Raw genomic sequence first — 16997 nt, forward strand, 5'->3', positions numbered from 1 at the left:
GAAGGCGTCCAAAAGCTTGATTGCATGCGCAATTTGTTGCATGGGAATTCTTCAGTGGTAACAAAGTAAACAAGTCTGAATGAAATTGTTTACCACATATTTTAGATTTGACTATTTTGTTTTAACTTCATAATTATGCACGTCAGAGAAAATCCCATTAAAACGCAGTAAAGTCTGTAGTTATAAAATGAATAAATATGGATATTTTCTAAGGCAATGTGGATATTCTGTGCATTTCCCAGAACATGTACAGATACGTTTTCATCTTGCGCAGAAAGTTCAATGCAGCATCTTTTTTGAACAGTCTGTATCCAATACCCATCATGTTCTTTCTTGATAAGAAGCAGATGAAGATCTATAGGTGAGACTCCTTCAACTCTTATGTTTGTTTTGGGCCAATCCACATAAAAATAAAAGCTACCAAGAGCAGCCTTGAACTTTCCCGACACTTCTTGGACCAAAGGCAAACTCACCACCTCACCAAATGGAAGCAGCTGTTATCAAAACTCTTTCATCTGCTGCAGCGCTTTGCGAAAATCTGTAACTCACAGACATCAATCTCGACCAAACAATCCCATTAACTTCTATCCCATACTCCTTTTTGAAACTTCCCATTTTAATTAGTTGGTGTTCTTGTTTGAAACAGACAAACCTTCCGATACATTTCACTGTTGCTCACTGCCAACTATAATGCGCCTTTCCTCTGAATAGTAGGCCAAAACCACATGTGTGGACAGTTGCTCTCCATGCCTGTTACTATCCCTTCATGCCTGTTTGAGAGGACTCTGTCAGATCTCTCAATTGGCAAGAGAACAGTCGCAACAACAACAACAACAACGCCAGCGCATCTGCGCTGCTCTGCCTGTTGCTCGGGAGTCGGTACTCACTGCTTTGTACGTTGACGGTGCCAGTGGAGTTGTCCTTCCCCAGCGTGTTCTCCACCACACACGTGTAATTCCCAGAATCCTCCAGTTTCGCTCTGCTGATCTGGACTTTGGAGGATTTCCTGCGGGTGACAACACTTGCACAGCTGAGTCAGGGGAATCAGGGCAGGGAGGAAAAGAAAAAAAAAAGGTATGGAAATACAACAAGTGGGAACACACAAAGAGGCCGAAGAGCGATCATGGCACACGCTCATTTCTAATTTCTGATGCTTCTGTATGGCATCCAGGTTACCTAACATGTTCCTTTGCAGCTTAACTTATTTACATTTCTACTATCAATAAAGACTTTGCTATTATATTGTCAACGTAAGCTCTTATTTTGGGTATTTTCTCCTCAAAGTGAGTATGTTTAACTTCAGCTCACCATTAGCCACTTTGTCAAAAAGGAGAAATTACAGGATTTAAGCACAATGAAAAGCTGTCTTTCTTCCTTTATCTTTATGCTAAATGCTTTGAGCTGCTTCTCTTAGTTATGTAAGCTTATTACAAAAAAAGATGCTGGCGACAGTAACATTATATGGCCTCTACACTAATTTAAGTCTTGGTAAGACTTCTTTGTACGAGCTAATTAAACTAGTTACTCAGCCTTTAACTAACTGCAAAATGTTGTCTGAAAGACATAGTTCAGGATTGTTGAAGTGAGGTTAAGTCATAATCCTCGGAGTAGGTCCTAACATCCTTTAGCGCATAACTGGCCTGGTGTTCTTTATTTTGTATAAATCCAGATTAGTTAGTTTTAAAGAATGAAGCTAACAGCTAATCAAAAAGGGGTCAAACTAATTATCTGAATCTAAAGACTTATCTAAGAGGCTGAGTCTGAAGTGAATGGCTAGTCCAAGAGAGGCTAAGCAAAGCTAATGGATTCAAGCTAATGGTTGGCCTAGGAGGAACCAAGAGCAAAGACAACAACGAGTGTTTTAAAAATAACGCTCCAATCTCAAAAACCTCTTAGCCATTTATGAGAACACTATTTTGCAAACGCTGTTGTCACACTTATTTCTATTTACATAGAAGCTGAAAGTTTTTTTAATCGGAAATGGACGTAGGTGGTGGTGCAACACCACTGGTGTATAAACAGAAGCTATGAACGAAAAATATGAAGGTTACTGCAGATTAAACTGTGGTGTAAAAAGTGAAATATCACAGTCTATGGGCTGTTGTATTGATTCTTTCATTGTCTAAGTTCTTCACTAGATGGTGGCCGACTACAAGAAGATCATTTGTAGACAATGCACAACATTCTTGACAGTGTTTGGCTTACGAGAAAACGATTCTTTGTACTCACTTGTTGGGCTTGGTCTTGACTTTTCGACTATCCGTCAGCTCATTACCATCTTTAAACCATCTGTACTTTGGGGCAGGCTTTCCTGTGGCCTCACACTTCACTGTAAGCTTGTTTCCCTCATCAACGACGATGGGATTCTTGATTGGTTTTATCTTTGGAGCAGCAACTAAAATGGAATAAAAAGAAGAAAAAGAAAACCTCAGTGTTAATGCAATGTAACAAAAAGAAAACATATTTCTGGTTTAAGCATCATGGTTTGCTACAAAATGAGACGGGGGAGAGAGGAGAAACAGGAGCTGAGCCAGTAACCCCTCTTAATGGAGTGAGCCAACAGCTCTCTCAGGTGACCTCCAGATGTGGTCACTGGAGACATCATCAACTTCGCCTTGGACTAATAAACATGCTCATATTCACTCTGGCTTTGCTGCTACAAAAACACCTGAGGCAGTATTTAGCAAACATCCACCAGCTGAGGAGGGAGAATATGCAACCACAAATATCACGCACAATTAAAGTCAATCTGGAAATAAGAAAAGTTATAACATTGTAAAACTGGCCTGTTGTGTTTGTGAGAGCGAAAAGAAAACACGCTAAATCATAACACTCATTCTGTGCTTTCGTTCTATGATAACCATATTTGTGATGATCGCACAACATAAATCATGAAATACGTACGAAGGACACAGCAACATGTCAGCAGACAGCTGCACACATGTTTAGGTGGGGTAAGAAAAGGGGTGAGCAAGGGTCAGCCCGGGGATGGCCCCTGGTACACACACACACATCCTCCATCGCCTCCAATAACCATGAGTAACATTCACGATTTCATGCACAATCCGCACCGTGCTGTCCTGCAAAATTACAGCTGCTCGCTGCAGTTGCCTCCCTGAGACGACGTTTGAATGAAGACGAACAAACCATGACAAGCAAAATGAAGTTCATGCAGGTAACAACTGGGCACCGAAATAGCATTGCACCAAATTTATCCCGTCTTGCCCTCTGTTTTTAAGAGACTGTCCTACTTCACTGACCTATTAAAAGAAGACATGTCTGCGCAGAGCCAAAAAAAAGAGGAAAAAAAAAAACAAAAAACAAATCCAAAGATGTTGCAGTTTTTAAGACGTTTTGGTGGATTTAGGTTGACAGTTGTGATGGATTTAGGGTAATGTTCAGTTAGCATTCACAGAGGTATTCAGACACTTTTTTCCCCTCCATCAGAGAAAATTTTAAACACTTAAGTGAGTTATGACAAAACAGCCATTATGATAATCTTCTACTGGATTTGAAGAAATCATCAGTTCTCGAGAGGTCACATACCTGGGAGACTTTTGCAAATGTAAATGCCAGGAACTCTTACAACAGTGAACTATTGTGCTTTCCAAAAGTATTTAATCCCCTTATGCTATTCCCATTTTGCCTTGTTGTAACCACAAATATCAACATATTTCATATGACAGACAAAGATAATTGCTGAGAGGAAAATGATGCTTGTCTTTCAAATGTTTTGTAGATCGGCATCTGAAAAGTGAGGCTTACATTTGTGTTTAGCCCCCTGAGTAAATACTGACTGAGTTCATTTTATCACATGGATTTGCACTGAAGACTTTGTTTGTTTGGATGGGGTCACTGGGCTGCTGGGAACTTGTCCCTGCAAAAAGGCAAGTATGACCACAGCATCATGCTGCCACCACCATATTTCATAGTGCGGGTGGCATGGTCGCAGTTATACGTTTTACATGTATACCAAACGTTTCCGTTTTGATTTGATCTGACCAGGGCACCTGGATAATACTTTACTGAGTTATTAAAACTTTTCACAAACAGAAATCTGAGAGGTGAGACATTCATAAGTTTTCAACCTTCCTGTGTCAACACTTATAGAACCATCTGTCACTGCAATTAGAGCTGCAACTCTTATGGGTTACATCTTACCAGCTGTGCGTTTTTTGTGTTTAACTCAATCCATATCAACCCAACTCTGACCAGTTTCTCTGCTCCTGCTGAGGAAAAGCAATCCTACAGCATGAAGCTGCCACCACCTCATTTGACTGTGGAGGTGGTGTGTTTATTATGGCAACAGTGTTGCTTTTCCAACACATTTGGCATTCAGAAGTCCTACAAGTAATTATTGAGAGTTCTGATAGTAATTAGTAGAAATAGGGGTAATATCAAAATGTAGAAAAGTTTAAGGAGAATAAAATATTTTGTAAAGCAGTGTATAAGTTTCTAAGTATGTCTCATGTTTTGCATTTAGCACTAATACTAATGAGAGAAGCATCACTTTGCTTTCAGTACCAGAGAAAAGCTCTTTGATTCCTGATAAAAGAAATTACCATGTTATTTGATAATGCAAATAACATGGTCTGCAAAATTCTTAAACCCCAGCAAAAGCTTCAAAAAGTATTTGTGTTTAATGTAATTCACAAAGTTTGAAAAGTAATATGCATTAAATCTTTAAATGCAAACCAGCCTGGATATATCCAAGGAAGACTGGTATATTAATGAAGATAGCACATCCTCTGTTTAAAATAGATCAGTTTGCAAATCAAAAAATTCAAAATAGCACGCAGATCAATGAAAACATAGCCATTTTTAGCTTTATAGCGGTCACTTTGTTGCTAAAATTATCCTGTTTTCATTAAGACAAGGGCCTTTTATCTACAAACAGCATGCATCTGGGAAATGTGGCTGATGATATTTGTAGCATTTGGGAAAACAAAGACAAAGAATCTAACAAGGCAGGGAAAAGGCAAGATGTACTTTTGTAATGTAGCACTTTGAAACTTTAATGAGCTTTCGGTCTCGAGATAGATATTGGTGGTGCAATTGCTCGAGGAATTGCTTCAAGATTTTGAAGTCCCAAGAGTTTGGAAATATAAAACCCCCATTAATTCAGCAAAGCATAACTGCAGATCTGCTCAAAGTCATAACATTATATGGGCTGAACATATACGACATATTGCCATTTGACATCAACTCTGCAAGTGCTTCAGGTTTATTGATAGCTAGAAGCGAGGTCTAATACTGAGCCATAAAGATTTTTAGCCGTTTAACAATTTAATGCACTACATGGGAGTTGATGTTAAACAGTGCTCAACGTCCTGTGGTCTACCCTACTGACCCACCCCTAATTTTTACATTACTCTCACCAAAGGAATATACCAGCACTGTATTAGTCGCACTGTAACTGTGTAAGAGCATCTGCAAATGTCTGGAGTTTGAAAAGCTTGCAAAAGTCACCGTGTTCTGCAGATATTTAAAACACAGAGAGCAGAACTTAGAAATGCCTGCGTGAGCCGACCCAAGTCTGAGAAACTCAACCTCTGCTTATGATATCTATACACACTGAACTGTGCCAGACTGAACCCGTGCATACTGCCTGAGGAAAGTCTCGTCAGTCAGGGAGCTGCAAGAATGAGGTTGCACCGACTATACGGAAAAGAAAAAAAAATGTCTGGACATGAGTCTGTCCTTGCCAAGAGAATTAGCAAAGATTTGTCCTTGGCAAGAGAAGCAACAGAAACACAGGACTCTACTTTTCATCAGTCCAGTTAGCCAGATGTGCTGGAGGGTCTGCTTCATCTGCTCAGCTTTCAGATGCTGATCAGTATCATTAAATTAATCCCCCTTGTACACATATCTAACAAAATAAAAGAATAGGTGAAGGTTTTTAGGTGAAGTTCTGTGGAATTATCAAAATATTCCCGTCCTTATAGTAGAAAGATGAAAATTGACCCTCATAATAAGTTGTGGAGGGCTAAGAAGTAATCAGACAGATTCTGTATTTTAGCAACTTAACACAACTCAGACTGAAAATGCTCTCTTCCAACAGATGAAAACCATTAACACCAAGATAGCAAGACAGCTTAGATGATGCTTTCATGCTATTTTCTTTCTGGCAATGTGACCATTTACCAAAAAAAAAAAAAAAAAAAAAAAACATGTTCCGCAGGTATAAATGTCATGAAATGAAACGGATTTTGTGAAACATCAGGTCTTTGAAGTGCGAGTGCTGGTTTTAATCTCCTCTCAGTTTGAATCAAGCATGAGTATTGGGATCAAGGGTGTGGATTTCACAGTGCTCCACTCTATCAAGACAGGGTATGTTATTTTAGTGGGACGTACCTCTGTTCTCAGATCTGGTTTTCCATATTTAACCAGATTAACACTCCATTAATCCTTAAAATCACTCCAATCTAAATCTGTAAGTAAAATTTACATAGTTAATAAGACTCTAATTTATGCAGCGTCTTCAAAGATGGATCTTAATGATAATTTTATAGGTGTTGTAAACATCTAAAGAAAAGAAAATTGATGGTGACAACTTCACACAATGTCACCTTAAATATGAAGACAACAAACTACATAAAGTCAACCATCTTTAGCATACAAAGCTGTTTAACTGAGACAGCAGTGACAAACGTAATAATAGTTGTAAAAGCAGAATGTAAATATTCATTAATTTAGCAATACATTCTATAGATGTAAACATTTTCTGTTTTTAAACAAATTATCAGATTCTGTCAATTGCTAATCTTCTGCCAATTTGAGGATTTATTCACCGATATCTTCATACTGCAGATAAATGAACAACCCCGGTTAATAATGTCGCAGAACCTCACTCTTAAAATGTCTGAAATAACCTTTAAGGTTTCTGCACTATGCTATGATCAACTCTTGATGAAAACCAGTTGTCAATGTAACCACAAAGTCCTTTTCCATATCCTCAACGAAAAAACTGTGCAGGAGTGATGATAAACCGTGGCCCCAAGAACAGCCTGCTCCTCTCTTTTTGAAGCACAGGGGCAGCTGCAGACATGGACTATAAAAACCCAATTTGAGAATAGAAGCCTATCTGGCGTGTCAACAGCTCATGCCTTGGGTAACAGTTGGAGATCTCAGCCCACATAGCTGTTCAAAAACAAAGTTATTTGATATATTAACAATGCCTTACCCTTATTATCGAGTTAACATTTCTGTTTCATTTCCAGGAGCTTAGGAAAGGAATCTAAGGCATGCCTTTGTGTTTTTCCTTTTCCCCCCCCATACAAAGTATCCCTGATTACTGCGGTGTTATGTCACCTCGCTGCACGTTGTCAAAAGACAAACCGCATTGCAAGGCAGCCAGAGGTATGCCGTTTGCATGTGGAAATGCTCCTCAGATGCCATACACTAGTTACTGTAACACAACATCTGTTCAAAAAGATCAGTTTAATAGCGTCCAGCCAAATCTGCTTTTACAAAGTGAGGACCTTGTACATTCTTGGGATTGTTTTACCTACCATCCGGAGATCCCCCAAATTACTATCAATCCTGTACTGAAACTTTTCAGCTGTGGACAAATTCAAACAGCAAACCTACTTCTAACCTTTGGAAGTAAAATTGTATTGGATACTTCATTGCCAACACCATCTTAGTTGAGATTTTTGCACGTTTGAGCCAGGTAGACAAGCTTAACAATCAATAAATTGTCTAACTATTCATACATTATCAGACTATACATGCATCATTTCTCTAGTACATTTTTTGTTACATGATGGACAATTGTCCTTCGTGTCTAAAGGACAATTCTAGGTTTTAACAGAGAATGTGAATATATCATGTGTTGAGGGGTTGTAAGGTCTGAACTGTTGCTTGAAAGTCATAGTTCTCAGTCTACAGTTTTAGTTTGTCTCTTTAAAACCCTCCCTGTGTTCAACACCTCACTCATGATGCCAAAGAGAGATGAATCACCCCATAAAAACTGAAAAAGTCAACAGGAAAAGTTAAATAATAATCTCCTTCACTTTGTGATCTCAGATCAAAAAGAGGCCAGCCGAGTTATATTTGTTTATAAGAAGCTGTTTGGAGCCAAAAATCTTGACAAGTCGTGTTGGACGATGTTTAATTTAATCAGACCATTTCACTCGTTGTATTTCAAATAACTATTGACGTGCTGTTTGCAACGGTCCACAGTACTCAAAACATGTCGGCACAAACTTCAGCTGGTAATGAATATGGTTACTTGATGTTTTCAGGGGATAAACATCTTTGTTTGTTTGCACTTGCATGATGCCAATATTACCTCGCTGAAACCTCGGCGGTGTTGAAACAGTCTGCATGAAACTCAGTTTATCAGGCTTTAAACTGAAATCAGATTTAATAATCTACTTCAGTGACTGAAATCCAGGTTCTTCACTTGGAGTATAACTAGGGATGCACCAACATACCATTTTGGTCTGACATTGATATTGCTGTGAAATTGCTGTGATATTGCACAGGAAATTTCACATGGTCAAAAACCAGTCCAAATCTTACTCTGCATCACCAGCACTGTTACACATTTTCCTTATGAGGCCGATACCAATTAGTTCAAATATGACTAACATCGGTCAATCCTGACATTAATGTTTCTATGTTGTGCATTACAAATTTGAATTATAAATTACAGACAGGAAACCACAAAAAGTAACTAAATGTATTCATTTTAACTAACAGTTTGGTTCCCAGCTCAAGTGATCAGTCAGCAAGAGGTTGTGACCAATAGCCAGACATGAATGTTTTTGGATACTGGGAGGAAACTGGTGTACCCAGAGAAAACGTATCCATGCCACAGAGATTTCATGCAAATGCCATACAAAAAATAAAATAAAATAAAGTCTGGAAAGAATTTCAACTCAGGACGTTTCAGATCCAAAAGGAACAGTGCTGGCCACCCAGCAGCTCACAAACCATTAGTTATTACTTTGGCAAGCAGTTCTGGAGTGGGTGGAGTCTGGGGGAAAGCCACAGCTACTTGGGAAGTTACGAACTGGAAATTAAAGGACGCCACACATTACTTGCTACCATAAGATAATGCTGTCATGAATTTACAGATATTGTTCCATAATTCTGCAGCAGTTTGTATGTTAAGCAGACTGCAGGTTAGCTCACCTTTAAAATCATCTGCAGGTTTTACCTGCAACTGACTATTTGGGTGCTTGCAACTGAAGCAAAATCTTATTTATTGTTTTTCATTATTGTCACACATGAAACAACTGACTGTCAACATCCTCAGCTGGTTTGTCAATAAATAATAAATGTCACATTCAACATTATCTGTAATATTCAATGTTATTTAGCAGCAGCAATGCAAAAGCTCTTGCTTTGTTGATTGGAAAGAAATTATATAATTATTTACACTTTTGTTTTAAACTTTGGGTGGTGATAATGTTCTGTCGTTGTATTTAAACTCTATATTGCCAGTCCTTGTGTAATTACAATTAACGTGTCTTTGCTGACAGTGTGGTAGTGTTGACAGTAGTCACACTTAAATCCTGCTAAAAACAGACGCTATATGAATTATGTATTGTCATAAAGACAAAGGAGTAAATTTTACATCTTCTGCTGTCATCTAAAATTTGTGTTCAAGTTAAGATTTGATCAGAATTAATCTGAATATTTCACATAAATCAGCCTGAAAAAGACTTTTTGATAGGACACATTTCAACCTCCGTCTCTTTTAATGAACACACCTAAGTGGCATTCGAAAGAATAAATAAAAATAAAAACAAATTAGAAAGTGTCACAGAGTGAAGGCATAATGATGGCCTAGGTTTGTTTTCTTTGTGGAGAATCCTCTTCTTGTGAGAAACAAATGTAAGGTCACTGAGAAATAGTTGGAAGCAATCCCTCCTGCCTCCACTGACTTGTTGCTGAATAATTCAAACAGCACCACCATAAATTTAAAGGTGCAGTATTTGTTACTACATGATGAAAAGCAACAAGCACAAAATGAACAGCCATGTCCTTACTTCCTTGAGTAATTATTGCAATCCTTGGCTACACACGCAAACCCATCCACGCAGAAAGAAACTTGTTGTGTTTTGTCTTGACATATGATAGGTGGGAGGTGCACGATTATGAATTATAACATCACGAACAGGAGCAGCGTATTTATATAGGTCAGGAAGACTGCAAAGATATCCATTACAGTTGGTGCTTAATTTTTCTTCTGCTGAGGTGCAATTTTCTTCCACTAACTAGTATTAAAAAATGAAGGCCTTTCATTGTAAAAGTGTGTTAAACTTGTCCTTTTTTTTTTTTTGACATCTTCTAAAAACTACCAGCTTTGCAGCTACCTCACTAGTTAAAGTAGATAGATGAGACAGCAAATGATCATGTAACAACAGAGCAGATGTAAAATGACACACATCAACACTTTTTGGTTCAAAGATAGCTTGAATGAAAGGGCGTTTACTTCAAGAAACACCTGCGGTTAGAGGATGTATTGAAATTAATGTGAAAAAAGATTTTCACCAAAAAAGGAAAAAAAAAAAAGAAACCCAAACAAACAAACAGAAGACCAACCTGTCTGACGCCCCCATCGCCACATTGATCTCTTTGATCACCGACTGACAGCTTCGGCAGAACGTTCCTGTTTACATACAATTATGGGTCGACACACCTAATTCAGACAGGCACGTGTACACATGCACATGCCCACACAGCATATTGTATAACTTCAAATTACGCCGCATACCGCAGCATCTATGCAAAAGTCATCTTGAAATTACATCTTTAGCATGCGGCTAGCCAATTTGGAAACATGTGAAGGAAAATTGTTCAAATATAACTTCAATTGAGCACTGCAGTATTGGCTGAAGTAAATAGATAACTCGTGTTATTTTTTTTAATGAGTTAGCTAGTTTTAGCTAGCTTGTTGGCTAATTAGTTAAAAGTAGATAGTGTGAACTAACGAAAAGCAACAATTCACGAATGAAATAAAAAAAAATTACACATATTCATACTCAGTCTGCTTATTTTCACAAGTTGTTCATATCGAATATTTTTTTCCAGCAGTGAAATTCCAGCCCAGGTTACAATAAGCAAAATTTTGTACATTTACATTATCCTCTTTCACCAGTGTAAACTTAACAACAATATATCTACAAAAACCATCATCAGTGATCGAATATATCACTTTAAGTGCTAATGCAATACAACACGTGTGATGCTTAAAAACACACTTAAGGAGAATGTTTTCTCTTATGACTGATAATAAAAGTTGGAAATGATGTTCCCCAGCTAGCACAATATTGTTTGCCTTAAACAATATTCAATATATTTTGTATCTTAAAAAAATGTGGTTACAAAACAACAAAACGATCAAAGAGGCATAATGGTTTGTGAATGTGAGCATGTTCTAATCCTGTCGGATTATTCCTCATTTGGATTATTGAAATGAAATGAAATTTTATTCGAACATGATACAAATATAAAAATAAAATAGTGCACAGTAACAAGAAGTGTTACTTTACTTAAAGGGACAGAATTATGTATTTTAAAGTCATTCGGCCATTTTATACCACAATCAAGTTACCTTCTCTTATAAAAATGATGTATATATTAAACATAACAAGAGAAATTTGACACCTTGAAGTTGGCCTCTATCTCTTTAAGAAGTTCCTGCTCTTTATGTCCTCAGGACATTATCACAACAATGTTGAGCCATTTTGACGTTTGCAACGTTCTGAGGAACATCAGATTGAGGAGTATTTTGTATGATAAGCTCAGCAGATGCACAGTTCCACCATGTTGTTTGCTAATTGCTACTGCCAGAGGAGCTAAATGGGCAAAGTGCAAGGGATCCACCGGGTTTGAAACTATTATAACGTATAATTTGTGTGAAATTTAGAATTTAGAAGGCAATAAATAAACTTTATTATTTATATATTAAGTGAAAATTACATGTAAATAATTAACATAGGTATGTTTTACATCTATGTCTTTATATCTTTTTTTTTTTTTTTTTAAGATCAAATAAGAAAACCAGGCTTAGTTTTGGCTCGTTCTGACCTTTTACCAGCAAGACTCCAAGATTATTATTAAATAAAACCACAAGCACAATAGTGAAAAGGGCTGTTATGAAAATAAAGAGCACATGTAGTTTAAAATTTGAATAAGACCAAAAATAGTAAACAAAGAGGAAATGAATGATGGCCTTACTTTTCAGAGGTAAGAAGTAAGAGAAGTCACAGTCAAATTACAGTTATGTTTATTTGTAAAATAACTTTTTACACATAACCTGAACAACTTTGAAGACCAAAGTGTTCATGGGCTAACTGCAGAGGAGGAAGGCTATACACCTTCACCGTGCCAGTCTAAGTTGGAGTTACTAATTAATTGGTATTTTTATGTCTCGCTGTCATCCTAAACCAGCTGCTAAAATAAATCATGAGCTGTTTAAGTCAGATTAAAAATAACACATTGGTAATGTAAATACAGGGTTATGGCTGCATATGAAAAAATAAAGAGTTGCATGCAGTTTTCATTAATACTGCAATCTTAAAACGGCATGTGCCATATGATGTGATTTCACAGAACAAAGACGTGTAAAATAATCAAAACTAAACTTGATTAATGTTTAATATTGCGCTCCGCTACGAAGTCAAACTGACTTGTGACCTTTCTCCAACAAAGTTAGGTAAAAATTGAAACGCTAATATGAGAAAATTATAAGAATCCGGATATGTGAAAGCCCTGTTACTTACACCATGCACAGCTAGAATTCACACTGATACATTGCTATTTTAAGGATCATCAACTTAGGAAAAAAAAAAAAAATCACAATGCTTATGCACCAAAATGTGTCTCGATAAACTATTATTTGAGAACTTGATGCAGCAGAATAAACATGCATTGTCCAGACTGCGGTGCACTTAGACCAGGGAAAGGAAATACATTGCGCGAATACTGTTTTTTGTTTTCTTTTCATTTGCACAAGACAACCAGATTGTTCAACAAGGTCGCTATACTGCCCCCAGGTGGCTACTCATGCAATGACATATAGAAGTTTTCGTGAACCAACACCAATAAGGTTGTCCAAATAACTCAGCTTTAATTACCATGTTTAATCAAGAGTCAGATGTTTAATGAAGAGCTGACGAAATGTCATTGAGCTTTGGAAAAAGTGTTTCCTGTCATACTTTTTGTTTTAAACAATAGGCCCCTATAAGGACACCCAATGATGGTTTGCCATAAGAAACTTCTTCTTGCAAGATAACGCTTCCATAAAATAAACCATTTTGATCTCAGGCTGTGTGTAAAAGGATGAATTTTGTAAGCTGTGTATTTCACAAGTTTAGAAGCTACACTCAAATCTAGCCCGACAGCCAGCAAGTATTTCAACACTTTGTTTAAAACAATAAAACAAGCCAGATCACCAGTAGTTGGCTTACATAATGGAAGGAAACTGAAACATCTAGCAGGCTAAAAAAAAAAAAAAAAAGAAGAAGAAGACAAAAAAAGAAGAGCGACAGAAAAAAAGTTGGATTTAGAGAAAAACATCCCATTTAATCTCTGGCTTCATCTGCTGGAGGCTGACGGGGGTGACATCACCAGGTACAAAATGTCTATCAAGATGAACCCTCAAAGAGACTGTATCTGATCAAGCAAGGAATGACATGTGGAGAAACTACAGTAAAAATCAAGCCATTGTCCTTAAAGTGTCACTAAAATGGGGGCTGGGCCTCCCCATGACCCGAGGTCAAACTAAAGTGACGTGCTGCAGCTTGTTGAACTCACTACAGAGCAACCACATTTCTACCTCTTGTGTGTGTGTGAAATACAAACAGGTCTCCAGGCTCTTTTTCTTTTCTTTTTTTTTTTTTTGTAAAACTAAAATCAGCTTAGGGCACATGCACAAAAAAGAAAAGTGCCGACTCTTATGCTGGATGAGTCACGGCAGACTCAATATTAAAATGAGAAGTGAAAACACTTTAGCAACCTTTGAAATATTAACCCTGTCAAACAGAGCATTATGACGCAGGGTTTGCTGTCACACAGACATTACTTTTCAATTAATACCCTGTGATAGGGGATAAAACACGTGGGCTGCTCAAACTCTACTGTGAGCAAGTTTTTAGGTCTCCTGTTCAGCCGTTTTAAAATCTGAATTTTTTTTAGAACTTGGTCTATAATTTTTGCTGAAATAAAGAGTTGCCAAAACAAGTGCCTCTGTGTGTCTTTGGCTACTGGAAGGTAAGTTCATGTGACAACTTGGCTGCAACTTTTACAAAGCAAGGCTATAATTTCCCCTTCTTAATACAGTAATTCAATCCTAATCTTGCCCTTTTGTTTGTCCGAGTCTATTTCTGCGTCACTGTTCCTCTCTGCTGTAAACATACACAAGTTTAAACATGTAACACAGAAACTAAATTTTATTTACCTCTCGTGGGATCGTTGTCTTTTCGTCCTCTCTTACCCCCATTCTTTTTCCCTTTCCTGTCTTTCTTCTTGGGTTCTGTCATGCTGCAGTCAAATGGTAGTCCTTTTTGGAAACGTGTGGCAAATGGGCACCACCAGACTCTCTGAAGCTGTGAGAGCGTCTCTCTGCTCCTATATAGACTTGCACTGATCAAGGATAGCAACTCTGACAGAGAGGGAGGGAAAAGGGTGGGAACAAGAAAAGCATTTCCCATTGCATGATGGCAATCAACCCTCCTATTACTGAATCTTCTAGACCCTGAAGCCGTGCGTGGAGGCAGAGATGGAGAGGGTGTCCCAAGGAATCTGATCATAAATCTTCAACTTCACAACAGCGCTTCCGGAGAGCTCCGTTTCGCCATCCCGGGCAGCATCTTCTCCCCTCTACTGACCCATAGAAGAAAAGCGAAATGAGACCAGCTAAGTTATCCCCCCGGCCCCCTCTTAGCGTTGTTCACCCCACCCAGATAAGCCTGCAGACGACCTGCCCTTGCCAGGATGATGTCGGGGTCCCAGAGCAGCCTCACAGCTGGTTCCGATTTGCGGAGCGCAGATTCTGTGGATATGCGTGTGCGAGGTGCTGAATGTCAGATCACAATCTAAGATGGACTGCTGCTCAAAATTGCACTTCCTCACCTCCTCGCTCATCTGTCAGTACCTCCGCTGGTACGATGGGCAAGTTTCAGCACGCCGAGGTTCTCTGTTCACTGACGCCTCTGGCCAGTTGTCGTTATTGTCCAAGCGGCAATAAGAGTGCAAAACAGGTACAGCATGTTTTACACTGATATTGTGATATTTTTCTGTATCTTTCTTGAATCTAAAAAGCGTTATTAGCCTTGATGTTTTGTCTAGACAGTTTGGAACATTGAAAAAAAAAAAAAAAAAAAAAAAAAAAGAGCAAAGGAGACACTTTGGATAAAAGGCAGACAGGACCAAGATGACGATCAGGACAATTACATCCGTGGCTCCAAAAGACAGTAGGGTGACACTATAAAAGAGGGACAACTTTTCCTCTCAGGTCCATCTGACGTGTCCGCAGCAGTGACAGCTTCCTTCCAAGTCTTATTTCAACCTACCGCAGTGTCTTGTAAAAGGAAAGATTTCTTTACAGTGTCACTTACAACCACAGACTTCAATATACTTTACTAAGATTTACATAGCAGACTAATAGCAAAATAGTTATGAAGTGGAAGATTAACACTTCACAAAACCAATTTTGGTTTTCAAATAAAAATCTGAAAAGTGTGGCATGCATTTTTGTATTTGGCCCCTCTGAATGAATACTTTATACTTTGTACGATACACCTCTTCTGGCCAGGGCACAATCAGCTTTGCTCATAGAGTAATCAGTCAGATTAGATGAGGAGCCACTGAGCAACAATTCTTGCCACAGACTTTGACTAGGCAATTCTAAAACATGAATATGTGTTAACTGCCATTTTTGCCCACATTACTCCAAAGTACAATTAGTCTAGTGAAGCAAAGCCAAACAATACCACTTCATTTTATTTATTTAGAGTTAGGTTTTAAAAAAATTATGCTATGTTTTTTATATATATATATAAAGGATATAAAAACACATTACCCATCAAAAAGTACATAGGTTAACAATAAATCACCAAAAATGACTTTAAAAAAAACCTGATCTATAACCCTGGTGTAGAAATTATACTGCCTTTATAAATTAAAACATAGCTCATTTCTACTTTGTCTTTGGTCAAAGTTACTAGAAACCTGCTTTAAGCTTCTCCACAACTTCCCCTGACCAATCGGGTGTGCTCCTTGTTGTCCTCATGATCCTGTTTATCTGCAACTATCATCTTAGAAACTACTGAGTTGGACTTATACTGAGACAAAACTAAAAACTGAATGCAACTGGATGTAGAAGCTTTTACTGAGGCTCATCAGAGTAAACGGGTCCAAAGTCGACGTGAAGTCACACTTTTCAGATTTTTATTTGTGAAAAGAAATGGTGAGCCTGTATCACCTTCTTTCTCTGTTGAATTATGTCCTGCTTTGTGTGGCTCAATCACACAAAAACTCCCATAAAAACTCCAAAAGCATAAGTTGTAGTTATAACATGAGAAAATGTGGAAAAACTTCTAGAGTTGTAAATACTTTGACAAGGCACTACATATTAAAGCAAGGTTTCCTGAAATTAGGCTTCCTGCAATTCGATGCCCTGGTAAAAGTGCCAAAAGATTTTAGACAAAAAGAAACACAAGAACAACAACAGTTACTCTGAATGAAACTCATCGATGAGTCATCTGTGGGGCCATCCCGGGGTTTGTCTCTGTCAAGCCCTTGGAGGATTCTTGACGTTTCTTTCGAGTAGGCGGTATCGGCAGGGATTGAGAGGGGCAGCTCATGGGTCATGTCTTAACAGGTCACTGCACTCAGTAGCATAATCCTTATCTATGGGCTACAGGGGTCAAAACAAGGCCAAGGTTTGAAACACCAACCGGCTCCGACGCAGTGCTTTTCCCCGAGTTCAGAAAAACAAATTGCTCTTTCCTCTGCTCTCTCCTCCTGTGGTAGTTCTC

General features: G+C 38.1%; 1 protein-coding gene across 4 annotated transcripts in view; it reads right to left on the reverse strand.

Annotated features, from left to right (window-relative positions):
* nrg2a (neuregulin 2a) overlaps positions 1-16997 on the reverse strand; it is an 83288-nt gene that overhangs the window by 38997 nt on the left and 27294 nt on the right. For 2 of the 4 annotated variants that reach the window (XM_007556833.2, XM_016673984.1), the window contains exons 1-3: positions 14417-14595; positions 2230-2395; positions 888-1006 (exon numbers count right to left, since the gene is read on the reverse strand). In XM_007556833.2, coding sequence (XP_007556895.1) covers positions 888-1006; positions 2230-2395; positions 14417-14498 — 367 coding nt within the window. In that variant the 5' untranslated portion in view covers positions 14499-14595. Of the gene's footprint in view, positions 1-887; positions 1007-2229; positions 2396-14416; positions 14596-16997 lie in introns of those variants that run through there. The other 2 variants (XM_007556816.2, XM_007556824.2) reach the window with 1 other exon arrangement.

This window comes from Poecilia formosa, unplaced genomic scaffold, assembly GCF_000485575.1.
Source record: "Poecilia formosa unplaced genomic scaffold, Poecilia_formosa-5.1.2 Scaffold3, whole genome shotgun sequence".
Classification (NCBI taxonomy): Eukaryota; Metazoa; Chordata; class Actinopteri; order Cyprinodontiformes; family Poeciliidae; genus Poecilia; species Poecilia formosa.